General features: G+C 41.5%; 2 protein-coding genes and 1 long non-coding RNA gene across 3 annotated transcripts in view; all 3 read left to right on the plus strand.

Annotated features, from left to right (window-relative positions):
- The window catches only part of LOC109403934 (uncharacterized), a 51,503-nt gene extending 43,116 nt beyond the window's left edge, over window positions 1-8,387 (plus strand). The window contains exons 40-44 of the long non-coding RNA XR_009996760.1: window positions 10-4,086; window positions 4,159-4,505; window positions 6,036-7,401; window positions 7,458-7,715; window positions 7,782-8,387. This is a non-coding gene — a long non-coding RNA (uncharacterized LOC109403934). The remainder of the gene's footprint in view (window positions 1-9; window positions 4,087-4,158; window positions 4,506-6,035; window positions 7,402-7,457; window positions 7,716-7,781) is intronic.
- A 217-nt stretch (window positions 8,388-8,604) lies between these two features.
- On the plus strand, window positions 8,605-13,014 carry LOC115264249 (FLYWCH-type zinc finger-containing protein 1). The gene is made up of 3 exons (XM_062842376.1): window positions 8,605-8,647; window positions 9,001-11,063; window positions 11,131-13,014. The coding sequence occupies exons 1-2, from the start codon at window positions 8,605-8,607 to the stop codon at window positions 9,450-9,452; spliced, it is 495 nt and encodes a 164-aa protein (XP_062698360.1). The 3' UTR covers window positions 9,453-11,063; window positions 11,131-13,014.
- Window positions 13,015-13,158: 144 nt separating this feature from the next.
- LOC134284096 (uncharacterized) lies at window positions 13,159-13,527 on the plus strand. Its single transcript, XM_062842384.1, has one exon. It carries the CDS (start codon window positions 13,159-13,161, stop codon window positions 13,525-13,527), a length of 369 nt encoding a protein of 122 aa, XP_062698368.1.
- Window positions 13,528-16,200: the final 2,673 nt, after the last annotated feature.

Consider the following 16,200-nt stretch of genomic DNA (forward strand, 5'->3'; position numbering starts at 1 on the left):
CATCCCCAGTTGCACAGCTCGTGCTTCGACGGTCCGCTGCAAACAGGGCGAGAAACCAATTATAAAACTTCGCGGTTTCCACAACCATCCGATTATAGTGGAACGACGTCGGCCCGGAGAGTGCGCAAGGTTGAAAGAACTGTACGCTCCTGCTTCGAGGCAAGTGTTGCCAGACAAGAAGAAAAGTCAGCAGCCCCGCAAGCAGCAAGTGCCACTGCCGCCGATCGAGCAGTGTTTTGTGAAGGAAGAGAAATAACGACCGCTTTGTCGGGTGTGCAAATGGAGGCTGTAATAGGATTGGTGAAATGCTTGATCTAGTACTGCATGTGAAGCAGTCTAACATTGGGCATAACATTTCAATAATTTTTACTGAATCACAAACTATCATTCACGAAAGTTCTCAGAATTCCACGGTTTGTTATTTTGTAGCAGTTAAAAACAAGATTCCACGATTAAGCTTTGAAATTCTCCAATTGGAGCTTCATTTATCCTAGAGAACAAGACTTCGGAATGCAGTAACAGGCAAAACACCCTTCTATTGTTTATTAAGTGTTAAAAGAACATTCAGTTAATGAGAGGCTGGTCAAGTGCTACTGGGGACGTAGAGCCCGCAAAAAAGTTTTGAAATAAAACAGCAAAACAATTGTAACGATACATGAAGTTGATATGTTTGTGAAGAGCATGTAATATAGTCTATGGAAATAGAGCCACCAACCCACAGAAGTCTGCCGAACAATAATTCACCATAATATCCCTTCTTCAATGACAGTTGTTCTAGTCTGCAGCCAATGTCTCTTTAGGCGTTAGACCAATATTTAGAGAATGATCTTCAACTTCTCCAAAACCCCCTTCCAATTTTAGAAACCAAGGCACATCGAGCAACGCAACTCAAGACCACCTTGCGTCAACTGAAACGGGATGAGAATCGCCGACGATCGCCAACTCGTTCGGAAAGGATCCGCCAGGTGCAGCGGCTGATCCGACAGCTGGATAGTCAATTCCGCCAGATGTCCGATCAAGACTTGAAAAAACCCGTAAGAGTTAACGGTTTCACGTTTCCCCTGTCCTGCGAGGAGGGCATCGAGCGACTTGAACTGATGGTACAGCGGAATCCGAGCATTCGCAATCAGTTTTTATAAAACTTCGCGGTTTCCACAACCATCCGATTATAGTGGAACGACGTCGGCCCGGAGAGTGCGCACGGTTGAAAGAGCTGTACGCTCCTGCAGCGAGGCAAGTGTTGCCAGACAGGATGAAATATCAGCAGCTCCCCAAGCAGCAGGTGCCACTGCCGCCGATCGAGCAGTGTTTTGTGAAAGAAGAGAAATAACGAACGCGTTGTTGCGGATAAGAATGTAGGAGGCTGTAGTAGGATTAGTGTAATGCTTGCTCTAGTACTGCAGTCTGGCATTGTGTATAACAGCTGAATAATTCTCAAAGATTTACCTTTTCTTCCAAGTTCAAAAGACATGGCCTGCTAGGTCTTACTCTACCATTATTGATGTTTGATTAAAAAAAAAAATACATTAAATATTGTTTGTTGATTTTGGTCCAGTACATCATTTCAATTGTGGAAGTATTATCTCTGATTGATTGGAAGCCGAAACTGTCTTTCCAAGCAAACATCGTACTGTGTATTGCATTTTTTGACATACAGCTTTTCCATTGTACTTCCATTTTTATTTATTTAGATACTCCATTCCGGTCTACGACAATGCCTATCGTGGGACAATGGTACGAAACCGTTTTGACGTTTACCACCAGTGTCTTCGGGAACCAAATACTTGATCTCCAAGGATACAGACTGTATAAGAAGTAAACGTCCAGCCACCTAACTTGGTGGTGTTGTATTAACAAAAACTGCAGAGCACGTGCCGCTACTATCAATGAAAGGTATATCAAATTTGGAGAACTGTACCACAACCATCCGATAGGGAAGATATCGAATTCGTTTATTCCTCTGTTTCCTGTCGATTTGTCTTGTCTACCGAGTCCGAAAGAGATTACCAGGAAGACGAAAAAGTATTCAAAACTTGGTTAGGATTTTGGCGGATCAAATAATCACCATCCATGAATTGGAAGACTGAGTATTACTGAGTAAGGCCATGTTAGTCAATGACGAGATGACGGAAAACACATCAAAATGAAAATTTTTAGCCGTTTACTCATCATTGCCAACCTTGATTTGATTGATATTTGTGTATACTCTAGTACCTCATTTTAGTACAGAATCTCAACATCTACCTGGATTTTTTTAAAAGGGTCACTCTGGAGAATATACGCTAGACGTTATTTAAGTCTTGAGGAAAGACGTACTAGACTGTTATTCTATTCATAGTTTAAACTTCCAGTGCAAGTGAAAATCAAAAGTAAATTTTGAATAAAATCAGGCAAGATAAGAATATTTGCCATTAAGTCATTCATATTGTTTTAAATTGTTTCTATTTTTCCTCACATGTCGATAATAAATGTTGATAATGCCCATCGTAGGCCAGTATTACGAATTCATTCTTCTTATATTTACGACGCGTTGTCGAGGCGAGCTGTGTCAGGCAAGAACTGTCGAACGAACAACTAGTGGTACTGCTCAAACAAAACCTATCCGGCCTTAAAGCATTTAAGTTTAAGAATCCTGGTATAAAAGATACCAAATATGCTGTGATAATCGACTATTCATATACCTGTGTTCAACTTAGAATTTCTTTCTCCGTAGGAACCTCATAACCGAATGCAGTATATTTCATGAGCTTCCTTTTCAGCCAAACGGATACGCCGTTCCGACGGTCAAAATCATAGAACATGAAGAAATTGAAGCTCTTCTGACTCCACCATATATTTATATCTAAACGGATCGAACCAAGTGCATTGCCGGATTGAACGAGTGGTGTCAATCTTTGATATTTTTAATTGGAGATCTGGCATCGAATTGGTTTCAGAAGTAGCACCATTAACCTCCGCTGCCGTTTCCATGCGCTAAACATTATGTCGAAACTAGTGCGCACTACTTCTGACATCTTCTGTGGTAATGTTCTACACATAGAAACGGCAGTGGAACTCAATTATGCTATTTCAGTATCAAATTCACAATAGCTTTTTCATACCGTAAAATAGTAAGTAATTTTAGTATAAGCCACATGGATTGCCATCGGTATCCACGCCGCTGAAAAAGAGCAACCCACAACAAGAACCCAAAAATCAGATCCACCGAAAGTTGCGCTCGGAAATCTGTCTTGAAATATAACAATGGAGACTTATTTGCGAAGCGTACAAGGTGGTCAAATAGAGTTAAGAAACTATAGAGGACGAATGTCGCTGCTGTTTCCTTTGTTCTCGTTCGCAAACATGTCGGGTATCTATCTGTCAAACTGCATACTTTTTCGCTTTGACACTTATATCCCGGCCTATCTCCACCAGCAAGAGATGTTGCGGCAGCGACGCCAGCGACATTCTTCCTCTATAGTTTATTAACTCTATTGGTGGTCAAGGTAGGATTGCATTTCCATCACTCATCTGGTTATAGACTGATTCGGCAGATGGACGCGTGAGTAACTAGCCCGTTGAAACACAGAACTGAAATGTGTTCTTCCAATATTGTAATTTTGCGCGTTTTGTGGTACAAACATGAATAGAATATGTTTTCAAAACGTCCTATCCGCTATTCAAAACAAAAAACATCTTTTATCATGATAAAACTTAGTGCATAATATGTACTTCATAATTTTAATTCATCAATCCGCACTTTAAAATTTAAATAATCCTTATTGTCAGTATTATTTTTGTACACGCAAATCCAAACGTGATGTTTTGAAATGTTATTCTTGATTTTAGTCCTCCGCGCACGCCGATCGTGTTGTTTATCACTGTTTTGTTTTGTTTACGTTTCAGCACATTGGGTGCAATCCAGCATCGTATCACGACGAAAAAGGGAACAGGATGAAATCAGACTCGGACGCATAGCCGAAGGATGTTTGTCCGACCGGATTCACAACTACCACTACATTATCTCTGTCGTACGCCCAATACCTGGACAAAACGCGCAGCCATCAGCACGTTCAGCTCAGCCGTTAGTCGATATCAACACATCAGGTGCGGGTTAGAATTATGTGATCGATTGTGGAATGGCTTGTTGTAAACAAAGTCCTTTTTGAAACATTGTAGTGATAGCATACCGGGAGACGAGGAACTGGTTCCGACACCATCACGACGAGTTCGATAACGTCCAGAAACGGTGGGAAGCAACTACAGTGCCATTTGTTTACACATTATCACCAAATTGGAACGAGGGGCCGAGTTATCAGCACTTACGGGATGAATACCTGTTGCTCCAAAACACGGCCGGCTATCAGCTCGTAAATATTGACATCAGCTGCTAGTATCCAAGAAAAAGAGATCTTCCTTTCGCACAATTCACTGGGTTTCGCACTCGCGCTAAGGTAGTGTGCCGTAATGAGGTACCAGAACTGGAAAAATCCTGTTGGCATTGCTGAACGCAGAAATAATTGAAGGTAGGTGAATGTGTTTCTTATTATTTATCCGGTGTGCTTGTTTCGATGCGAATTTCAAAAATTCTAGAGCAACATTTAATAACATAGGGTCTGGCACCATTTTGGGAGAAGAGACCAATTTTGGGTACTTCCGTTATAACTCAGTCAATTTTGTACCATTTGGTTTGGTTATACAGAATACGGTTGGTCTCTAGCCATGTGGTGTGAAACCGATTGAGCTATAAGTACACGACGGTACGAAGCTAAATATAGTGGAAAGTGCCAACAGTAGGTTCCCCTGACTAAATGACTGCACACCCTAGTTGTCGTAAATCGTTTGCTGCTGAACAGATTCCTACTGATTTGCACAATGAAATGGTACTGTTTAATGGAATGTTTCTCCAATTGGCTTTGAAGCCTAGTTTCGTGTTCAAAAGGAATGGCCCAACAAATTTCTTGACCGATTCCTGGCAGAAACTTTCTGCACTGACTTCCACAAGAATTGCCATTTCTTCGCAACTGCGTACTGCAATCGAATTAAAACAGTTTCCTAAGCGATTCAGGCAAGGATTTTCCCATGCATCAAAATTGCCTGGGAAATTCCTTCTAACTGCAAAAGACCCTTAAAGCAACATAAATATATTTGTTCGCAAATGTCAATGCGGCTTTTTTGAAGTCTCTTCCATCCAGTGGTGAAAATGTATTGTCCCTTAAGATCCCAGCGTTTAAAATTGCATACGTATTGTTCACGTCAGGCCTTACGACAAGTTTTTGCACAAGTTTCAAATTTACAGTTTTTTTTTCTATCCGAAAGCGGTGTTTCTTCATTTAGATCGAGGAAATCGTGCGGGATGTCGATTTCATTTGGGAGAAAATTCTAGCCCAGCTGTTTGTCGCTTAACGACGAAGCTTTTTTTTTTTATTGATGAGATTGTTCCTATTATATTTATTTTTATTTATCAATTTGTCATTTTATGTATTTATGGGAGAAGGGTAAAAGAAAGGGTATTGAACACGTTGTATTAAAATGGATATGGGAGTCATGGTCACCCGGCACAAATGACGGAAACATCCTCCAGAAGCATCACAATTATTTGATTGCGATGGTTGAAGCAAGATTATCTCTAGCAATGTAAATGTTTGACGCATCCCTTGGAAACAAATCATCAGACGGAAATTACAGTTACTTATTGAGATCCTCCTCTGCCAATGACCATTTTGGATGTAGGGGAACAGAGTCCAACATTCCAAGATGGGGTAAAATGGCCCAACTCATAAAATCATTCCTGAATGGGACTTGATCATTATTATAGGTGAATGGTGTCAATATTTGTTTGCATTAAAGATTCTTCTAGAAGCTAGGCCGCCAAACCCACGGAAATCTTTTTATTTCCCAATGAAAATTTGCAACTTCCGGTTTTTAAAAAATAAATTATTAATTATAATCTACTACATCATTTACATGCACATGCATTAATAAGAAATAATACATGCAAATATTTTTAGTATTTAATACTTTTCTAATAAAGTTTTTCTTTTTGTCAATTCCAGACATATAAACCTCATTCCAGTCTGCGACAGCGCGACAGTGGTACGAAACCGTTTTGACATTTGCCACGAGTGCCAAAGGCAATAAAGTACTAGATCTACACGGATACAGGCTCTGTAAGAAAAAAAACAACCAAACACCTTACTTGGTGGTCTTGTATACGCAAGAAGTGCAAGGCACGTTCCGCTACAATCGGTGAGAGGTACATAAAATTTGGCGAGCTGTACCACGACCTATGGGATGAGTTCCAAGTCGTGGATTTCGGAGATTGCCAGGGTGACGAAAAAGCCTTCGAAACATCGTTAGGCCGACCATCTGTTAAATTGTCCCAATCAAGTTCTAGTACACTATTTTGATATCATGTCGTATCCACCAATGGAAAGATAGTGGACAATTCATCGAAAATAGATTATGTACCGTTTAGTTTATCGTTATTGAATAAAAAATATGTTTTCATAATCCAGTACCTCATTTCTACAACTTATCTGGTATATCTAACCGAATCTTAATATCTGCCTGGTGCTTTCATCTTTGTGAGCCTTGCATTGTCTGAAGAAATAAAATATTGTTTTATTATCTACTTACTATACATCTTAATAACTTTCTGATTCCTTCATAATAAGGTCCCGAGGATTGTGTAGTACACGTTTGACTGATCATCCATGCGTATTTGACTAACTCAGAATGTCTTCCCTTCCTCCATAGGAACCCTTGAGAGTGACCCTCGAGCTTCGCATATCCCTGGCTATTGTACGAAATCTTCCGCCATCTTTGTCCACAGGCCGGTTGATCAAAACCCGGAACACATCAAGGTGCATCGTGCACCTTCCACCTCCGGTGCGATCAAATTCGTTCGCAGTAAGAGAAAGAATTCCCAACTGGTGTACAAAGGTTTCCTGTACTACCGAAAGATGACCCAGGAAAATGGCAATACCACGTGGCAGTGTATCGATGGTAAAAAGTTATGCTGCAAAGCGATATGCGTTACCAAGTTCAACAAATTGATACGCGTCAAACGGCAGCATGCTCATGAGAACCATGAGAGTAAGATAAGGAATCGGCCGCTGATCAACTACCCGACCCGGAAGATTTAGAAGAATATCTGGACATCTACTCAAGGGATCCCATTTCGGCGTCACAGAAGCTGGACGTCATCGACGATGGAACCGATTACAAGCTGGTCGTTCGGGATACCATCGAGGAAGTCGTGCATGGAGCACCTGGGAGTCACATAGGAGACATGATGGCGAGTGGGACGGATACGTTCTATGCGACACCTCAGTAACACATTCTAGTACTACAATTGAAACTAAATCGTAATAATAAAGCTTGTACAAAGTCTGCGTGTAGATGAAATTTTTCTGAAAAGTAGAGAAGAACATATAATAAGAAATTGACTAGAGCTTAACGAATGTCCATTTCAGATGAGCTATCATCTTCGACGAAGATGATCTTCAAAGATGACGAATGCGTAGGTTCGTCGGATCGAGTGTACACATTCCTCACCAGTCGTAAGGGAGGCATCCATTTGGTTCACGACAGGTATATCTATCGATCGAACCTACGGCGATGCGGCCGTAACAAAGACATCATCTACTGGGAATGTGTGCACAACCGAGCGGAAAAATGTCGCGGGCGACTGAAAAGCGTGGGCGATCAACTGTACATTTCAAACTGGAATAGTATGTGATGATTGTGTCGATTTATAAAATGTTCATAGTCTACTAATATGTTTTGTTTTCCTCTAGTACAACACAATCATGAACCGGACACAATAAAGATAGCAACGGCCATGGCTTCCGAGCACATCTCTTACAGAACGTTATCATCACTCGGAACCTTATATTCCACAATTACGATATGTGATTCGGTTTAAAAAAAAAACAATAAAATATGTTTTCTTTTAAAATTGTTATCACCTCATTTTACTTAATTTTATTTCAACTATTCAAAAACAAAGTTACAATCGATGAATGTATTTTTTTCTTCTAGATTTCAAAATTGAGTGTGAGGCGGTACAGTTCGTCCGAAGTAGGAAGGGCAAACCCCTATTGTTGTACAAAGGCCATCAGTACACGTTGAACCGTCGACGGAAACAGCTGGGCTACTGGGAGTGCGTTCACAGGCGTTCGAAGCTGAAAAGTTGTCCCTCTCGGATAACGACGGACAACGTTCAGATTAAGCGTGTCAAGGGCGAACACGACCACATGCCTCCGGAGATGATAGAATATCTATTGGATGACTGCAATGCATTCCTGAAAGTAGCGCCACCAGAATAAAAGTTGCATTTTTGAAATGTTCGTTTCTCTGTTTGATTTAGTTAAATTAAATAAATCTCAGTGTGTGCTACCAGACCTAGATCGCATCGATTGAGACCGTTGAATTTTTAAAATTTTCACATTTGATCTTTATAGTTCTCATTGAACGTCTGGTGGAGCCTGAACTAATCAAAGAGGAACCAAACAAGTTGCTGTTCGTTCGCAGTCGTTGGGGACGCAAACTATTGATCTATGAACGATATGTTTTCTTCTCCAACAAACGGGTCGAGGCGACGAATACCACCTACTGGCGATGTACGTTTTCCAGCAATCGGAAAGGCCCAAACCGCTGCTCGGTGCTATGCATTACTAGAGACAATCGCGTTATAAACTTTCACGGACTGCATAATCATTCGGAAGAAATGTCCAAACTGCATGGAAGGCATGTCTTTGATCAATACAGTGTGTATGATCCATGAAAACATAATAAAACATGTTGAAATGAAAATATGCCTATCACTGTAGTACTAGAATGTTATTATATTGATTACAAAACGTCATTTCCGACTACAGTATTTATGATAATTGAGTTTCAATAAACATGTTGAAAAAAAAAACGATCGAGTTTCACTACAGTACTAGAGTATAAATAAATAATTTCAATCATACTAACAGAATACGTTTGTTTGCTTATCTGTGGCGTTTTAAGGTGCTTACTCACAGGAGCCGAAGTTCATCAAAAGCCCATGGTCTACGCCGTGTCTGGTGATCAATGACTTCCTGTACAACTGTCACAGTACTAGAGGTAACAAGGTGTATTGGCGGTGCCACAACTACTCTCGGAAGAAGAAGGAAGAACGATGCAGGGCTAGATGCGTGATTGTGAATGGCAGGCTGAGCGCTCTCACAGGAACGCAGCACAACCACGATCCACACACGGAGAAAATAGCCAAGATTAGTCGACGTAACAATATGGTTGATGAAGTACTAGATGCAGCCAGGGCGGATCCACCGCCGAGCTATCTCACTAGTGGGCTCTACAGTTCAAGCTTTTTGTCCGGAGGTTCTACTTTGCTGGACAGCGGCTCCCCGGATATCGGTTTGATAAAGATCGACGTATTGCCTAAATTAGAAGACTACGGCTTGCCAGTTGAACTGTAAACATGTATTTTTAAGCTGAATTTTTACCTCTGAATCGCAATAATAAAACTATCAATGTTCGTGAAGCAATACAAATCAACGTGTTTTCGCTGATTTTAAAATTTTCCATCGTTTGATTCTAGTACTGATAAATCCATTATTTCTTTGTACAGTAATAGATTTCACCCCTTACGATGCCGCCGAGTGCCGGACGTTCATCAGAAGCCAGCGTGGGGCTCCCCTGTTGGCCCTTGACAATTTTATCTACCGGTGCGAACGGGTTCGAAAAACGCGCTCCTATTGGTTGTGCATCCGTTACAAGAGCTCCAAGTGCAATGGTCGCGTGATCTGCCAGGGCAACAAGATTCTCAAGGTCACACATCACTGCCACGCGAACGACGAGCAGCGCATCAACTCGTCGATTCTAGAGGAAACGGATTTGTCCAGCATCAATTTAGAGGCGTGGTACAAGCAGACCATGATGCACAAGAAGCATGAGTCGAAGCGAAAATAAAACTTATACATTCTAATACTTCAATACCTACATCGCTGATTATGATTGATATGTCTCAAACCCATGCTTTCTATTCTATTACTTCGCTTATGAAACTAATGAAAACTTTTCTCGTTGTAGCTTACATAACGACTACTACCACCACATCTAGTACTACACTAGTCGAAAGCCAGAGTGGAGTGCAGAGTGTCTACTATCGGAACGATTTGCGGGACCAGTTGTATCCGGAAGCCGTGCAATACATCCGAAGCCGCCGTGGGCACCCGCTGCTAGTGTTCCGAGGGTACAAATTTCGCCGGAATGGCGGCTGCAAGGAGAAGGGCTACTGGCGCTGTGCTTCTTTTTGCAAGTGCCCTGGAAGAGTTACTACCGTCGATGGGACCATCGTTAAGTACCACGTACACAATCATGAACCGCCTTTCAAAGAATCCGCCGAGTTGTTCTAGGATTGGTGGAGGCACAATTTCGATTAAATGTATCATAATGAATGATTATGATGAACCACAGAATAAATCTCCTTCAGAATATTTTAAAGACCATGATAATTTTGATATTAGAGCAGAAGATAGAATCAGTTGAGTAAATTGCGTCTTCTGTTCCTATTTATAGAATGGGATCATCAAGGTTTCCGGGCGCTGGAGAAACAGGTGTTCCTTGCCCACGACATTGCCAACAGTTGGATGGCCAGCGAGCAAATCAGTTACTGCCAGAGCCAACGTGGAAGGCCTTTGCTTATATTTCTGGGCTACCGGTTCCGTCGAGAGATGGTGAAGCAATACAAAACCTACTGGAGATGTCTGGTGGACAAATGTCCCGGGCGGATGATAACAATGCTTCCAGGGGATACGGTAATGCGTTATCGGATACATAATCATCCGTCCAGTTTCTAGAAAACGATCAAATAAATTCTGCTTATTCAAAATTATACAAATGTTGATGTTTCATTACAATTTTGAGTGTGGTACTAGAATACGAACACAATCAACTTATATGATCTCTTTTGATTTTCTTCAAGCTGCTGGATTGGATTTCATTTTCAGTCAACGAGGACATCCTCTGCTGGTTGTTGATAACTTCCTATATAGAAAAAATCGAGGGCATTACTGGCGCTGTATTCGGTGAGCTAGTACTATATTTTGACAAGCATTTTCGTTGATCCTCGAATAAAATGTTAACATTTTATAGATGTACCAAGTTCAAGTGTCGCAGTCGACTGATTGTGAAGCCTGGTCAGAAACCTGCTCGTATTGAAGATCACTCGCATGGGCCGGAAACGGAGAAGATTAGTTGGGGCCAGACGGTGATGGAGAACGTGAAATCTCATGAGCAGGGGGATATCGTTTTTAGAATGCGACAACCGCACTGCAAAGTAGATTATTTGATAAATCCAGTTAAGGAATAAATCTCTGCCAGCCATTCTAGTACTTCAAATCTTTTACTTGATCGTTTGAAACTAGTACTTTTTATCTGCAGTGTTTTTACAGGAAGCTCTTTTATCGTTTCAGTTACTGCGATTCCGTACTGTCCTCCTGCGTTGGGCGATCGCAATCCGGTTCCAAAGGTGTGGTACTCCTTTCCACTGTGCTACGTGATCAATCGACGCGGAACAATGAACCTGCATTTCCGAGGGTATATCTACATCCAAAAAAAGCGGCACAACCGCACAATGAACTGGATCTGCAACAAGAGTAATACGACACAATCGAGCTGTAAATCGAGGATATCCACCGAGGGCAACAACAAGATCCGCTTTGGGGTCCACTGGCACAATCATGGACCCGTGGATATGAATGAACTGTTGTGAAATAAATAGAATTGATTGAATGAGCCTTCTTTTTTTTTCTAACAAGCAGGATTACAGTTAACCTATTCATTGCCAGAAAGGATTCCCACTGTGTTCAAAACCAATTTTGTCACTTTTCAGAATCTTCTAATCTAGTAATGCCCGGAATATACGCTGGTATTTGGTACAAGGAGGAACTGGATTTCATCGAGAATCGTCGTGGCGGGTTCAGTTTGAGGCACAAGGGATATCACTTCATCACGGAACGTCGCTACAATAGTACGGTGAATTGGGTATGCAATAAAAGCAGTAGCTCGGCAAGCCGTTGTCCGGCACGGTGTGTCACTCAGGGTCACCAAATGATCAAGTTCAGCAAGCGAAAGCACAACCACGATGCGGTGTACAAATTTAAAGAAATGTAGTTTCAATAAACATCGAATCATAGGAGATGTGTTTTTGTGTAGTACTAGAATGGTAGAATAATTTAGACATGAGTTCTCATACACTTCGCTTCGGCGTATAATTTCAGATCGAGTTCGAGGATTCCTGTACGACGTGCAGTACGAACTGGTATGTAACCGAAAGGGCGGCCTCAACCTGTGCTATCGAGGATACCTTTATCGGAAAAAGACCCAGTTCGCCAATACGTTGAACTGGGTTTGTGCCAATCCCAATTACAATAGGTTCGCCGGTTATGGAAGCGCGAATGGGGGCTTGTGCGGAGCTCGATGCATTACAAACAATAGCGGAGGGTTAAAACTGAGTAAAAAAGGCCATAATCACCCACCGATGTTGCAATACGACGAAGGGACTTCGGTAAAACTTTGCATCGAAACGCTCGAAAATACACAATACAATAGCGATTAAAGCATCGCACATGAATGTTTTTATTCTAGTTCTTTATTTTGTAGCAAATTTTGTTACAGTAGTCAAAAGCAGTTTTATTCAATTGACTTTTAATGTTTTCCTTTAAAATTTATTTCAGCAAATTTCGACCAACTTAAAACTGGAATTTGGCTGAAGAAGCCCTACGAGATCGTACCGAACCAGAAAGGCGGAAAGAATCTGATGTTTTACGGCTTCGAATATCGAAAGGAGGCTTCTTTCAAGACATCGATCAATTGGGTCTGTAGTCGTAACTCAGTTGGCCGCTGCAGGGCAAGGCTTATTCAGAACACCGTCACCACCGAGATAAAACTAGGACAACATGGCCATAATCATCCTCCAACGAGTATCCGAACCACTAATTGATTGCCTGACCAATAAAAATGGAATTGCATTTTTCAGCGACGGTTGTTTCACTTGTCGAAAAATTCTAGTACTTCATTTACTGTTCGAATTTCTTAAATAATGATGCCTTTCTCATTTATTATGTATTTCTACAAAATTTAGCAACTGATTCTGAAAACATAGCCATCTTTACGAGAACAATGCGTGGCAAGGAGCAACTACTCTACCTTGGACAGCCGTTTGTTTTTGAGAAACTGGTGATGACCCAGAACTCCACCCCGAAGAAAATTTGGCGCTGCAATCAGTGGTGGAATCAAAAGTGTCGTGCCCGAGTGTATACTATTGGAAATGTGATAACACCTCTGAATCGCTACCACACCCACTCCGACATAATCAAACGGAAGCGGCGAGTTACGAAGAAAAAAGCGACCATAGTGATCACAACCGGTCCCCATAGAGATCACACCAATAAGTCGGTTCAGGAAGAATATACCGAGTTTGTAGTTGATTGCATACCGGAGGGTTCTGAAAGTGACGAACAGAAAAAAAGGGAAATGACCGATTACTAATATTAGAGAAATACATCTTTATTTACGAATACAAGTTCAAGCGTTGATAAGCTTTCTCAGTTTTTAGTGGGCAGTTCAACCAAAAGCTTTCAATAACATATTGTTCACTATTAGTTCCAGAATCGATGAAACCTTCACCGCACAAATCACAAGGCATTTCATTTACGGTACAAACGCATCCGCCGAGTCCAATAGTCAAGCCGCCACCGGAACAGTGGAAGAACGTAGGGCGTCCGGCAGCTGAGGCGCCGTCTACTATGGTTCCACTGCACAGCGGCAGCGCCGTCTTTATCTCGACGATAGATCTCGTAAATATCTACACTCCGAAAGCGGCACTCTATACGGCACGGTTGATTGACGTCATTTTCGGACGGCAAACACTGCTAAAGGCCTGTGTGACCCGAACGGAGAATTCCGGCGATTTGGTCCCGCTAGATGAGGACAAACTGAAATCAGTTATAGGTAAGATAATTCTTTTTGTTGAAGTACTAGATTATTGAGTACACATAGATATGTGGACGATGAATGTGTTTTTTTGCAGTACTGGCAACAATGAACATGGATTCCAAATGATCTGTTTGGACTTCATTTTTTTTCTTACGTTCAGTGTACGTCAAAAAAAGTACTAGAATATATTTCCAACATTCTTGTTTCTTTTTCTTCCAGTACATGTGGTGCATGTTTTCAAGAAACAACACGTCGAAATTTCCGAATCACTCGTGCTGGGCTACATCCGGAACCGCCTCTGTTACCTTCAAAGTTCAAAGAAGTACTAGAATCCGTTTGCCATAACCTATTATGAAAAGATAAAGTGGATTAAATGCGTTATTTTCATATCTGTTCGTTTTTTCTGATATTGTTCAACAAGATTATACGCAACGAAACTCGAATAATAACCAATTTTTCTATTTTTTTTTAGAAATGGATTTCCGTTTTGAGCTGTCTTCTAGTGGAGCTCGCCAGCTGGTATGGAAGGGCTACGTTTACCACAAGAATACGTCGACCGGTAGGTGCACCTATTGGCGCTGTGCACATGCTGCTCGACTGAAATGCAAGGCGACCGTGGTGACGGAGTATGGCGTGATGGTGCGGGTCAAGAATCCCTATCACAATCATCTTCCAATGAAGCGACTGGTGTACGGCATGGGAAAAAATCAGAAAAGAAACCTGAAAAAACAGAATCTTTTCAACAGCTATAGGAGGGTTGAATAAAGACTATGATGGAATAGAGCTGCCTAGTTTACCGTTGATAGATTTTTCCTGAATGTCGACGCTGAAGGTGCTCACAATGATATCTAAATCTCGTTCTTTCCGCACAGCCATCTTCTTTGCTGTCAGTACTAAACAACAGTTGCTTAAACTGCGCAACAAGATTTATCTGAAAACAAAGGGATGAGCTTACCGGAGCTTCTTCTCTTGCATAGAGTACAACTGTCCCGGCCAGGTTATGTTCCACGAGTTGAAAGGAGGCCAACTCAAAATTATGGCCGAACATAACGACGACTGCACGTGCGACTACTATAAGGATCGTCCAGAGGAACACTTGGGCCAGCTTAGCAAAGCCGAACTGACGAGACTGGAAGAAACGTTGATGAGCAAAGACTTCGATGATACCTGGGCGGAAATATAAGTGCAGTGTAGCTTTTATTTTTTTTTAAATTTTGAATGTAGCGTGAAAAATCAGGGAGTTCATCTTTTGTCTGCGGAGCATCCTATCGTAGCTTTCCGGTGAAAGTACACTAAAAAAAAAGGGAACCATTGTTTTGAACCATATATGTGTTCTTTTTATTTTTGGCTCCCTCGTTCTTATTTCTTCCATATGTGCTCATTCGATTAACCTTCATCCAGCCAACGTACATTTTCCACCTTCGCAAAAGCACAAAAATGGACATAACTTTTTTGTTTTTCGATGAATTTTGATGAAATTTTCACAACTTCCCGAAAAACTCTTCTAGTTTATGGTGCTGGGGACATGGGTGCCTGGTCCACATGGTTCCGGAGTTATTCCGGATTGTCTTGGGGTACCAAAATTGGCCACTTACTTTGCGCAACGTATATCTCAAGATCCCGATGAGATAGAAGTATAGTGTCTTTGGCGAATTTGTTCAGCAGGTTAAGAACTAACTGGCAACGGTGACTTTGGTTCGCGATTCGGCCGCTAGGCGGCGCCAGCGTCAAAAATGTGCAAACCCTCATATCTCAGAAACCTGATAAGATAAAATGATGCTGTCTTCGGCAAAATTCTTCAGCAAGGTCAGAACTAGCTGATAGTAAAGTCTTTGGTTTGGGATTTATCCGCTAGGTGGCGCATTGTGTCTGAAAAATTCAAATACGTTTATCTCGATAGCCTAATGAGGTACAATCATGCGGTTTTCAGCAAAGTTGTTCAGCAGGCTAAGACCTATCTGACAATGGCATGTTTGGTTCAAGAATCGTCCGCTAGGTGGCGCCAGGGTAAAAAATCTTCGAACTTCCATATCTCAGAATCCTGATAAGATAGAATGTTGCCGTCTTCAACAAAATTCTTCAGCTAGCTAAAAACTGTCTGATAGTTGAGTCTTTGATTCGTGATTTATTCGCTAGGTTATTCGCTACACCGTCTTTGACCCCCTGCAGACAAGTCTTTTTACCCCACAATATTGCTCCTTTTTTTCTTCCGGGAATTTCTACAGG

Source organism: Aedes albopictus, chromosome 1 (assembly GCF_035046485.1).
Source record: "Aedes albopictus strain Foshan chromosome 1, AalbF5, whole genome shotgun sequence".
Classification (NCBI taxonomy): domain Eukaryota; kingdom Metazoa; phylum Arthropoda; class Insecta; order Diptera; family Culicidae; genus Aedes; species Aedes albopictus.

Bases quoted from the DNA above. Each gene is read 5' to 3' on its own strand.
- LOC134284096 (XM_062842384.1), top strand. From the start codon at position 13,159: ATGCGTGGCAAGGAGCAACTACTCTACCTTGGACAGCCGTTTGTTTTT.
- LOC115264249 (XM_062842376.1), top strand. From the start codon at position 8,605: ATGTACGTTTTCCAGCAATCGGAAAGGCCCAAACCGCTGCTCG. The intron at 8,648-9,000 runs GTGCTATGCATT...TGGCGTTTTAAG, and splicing joins AAGGCCCAAACCGCTGCTCG to GTGCTTACTCACAGGAGCCG.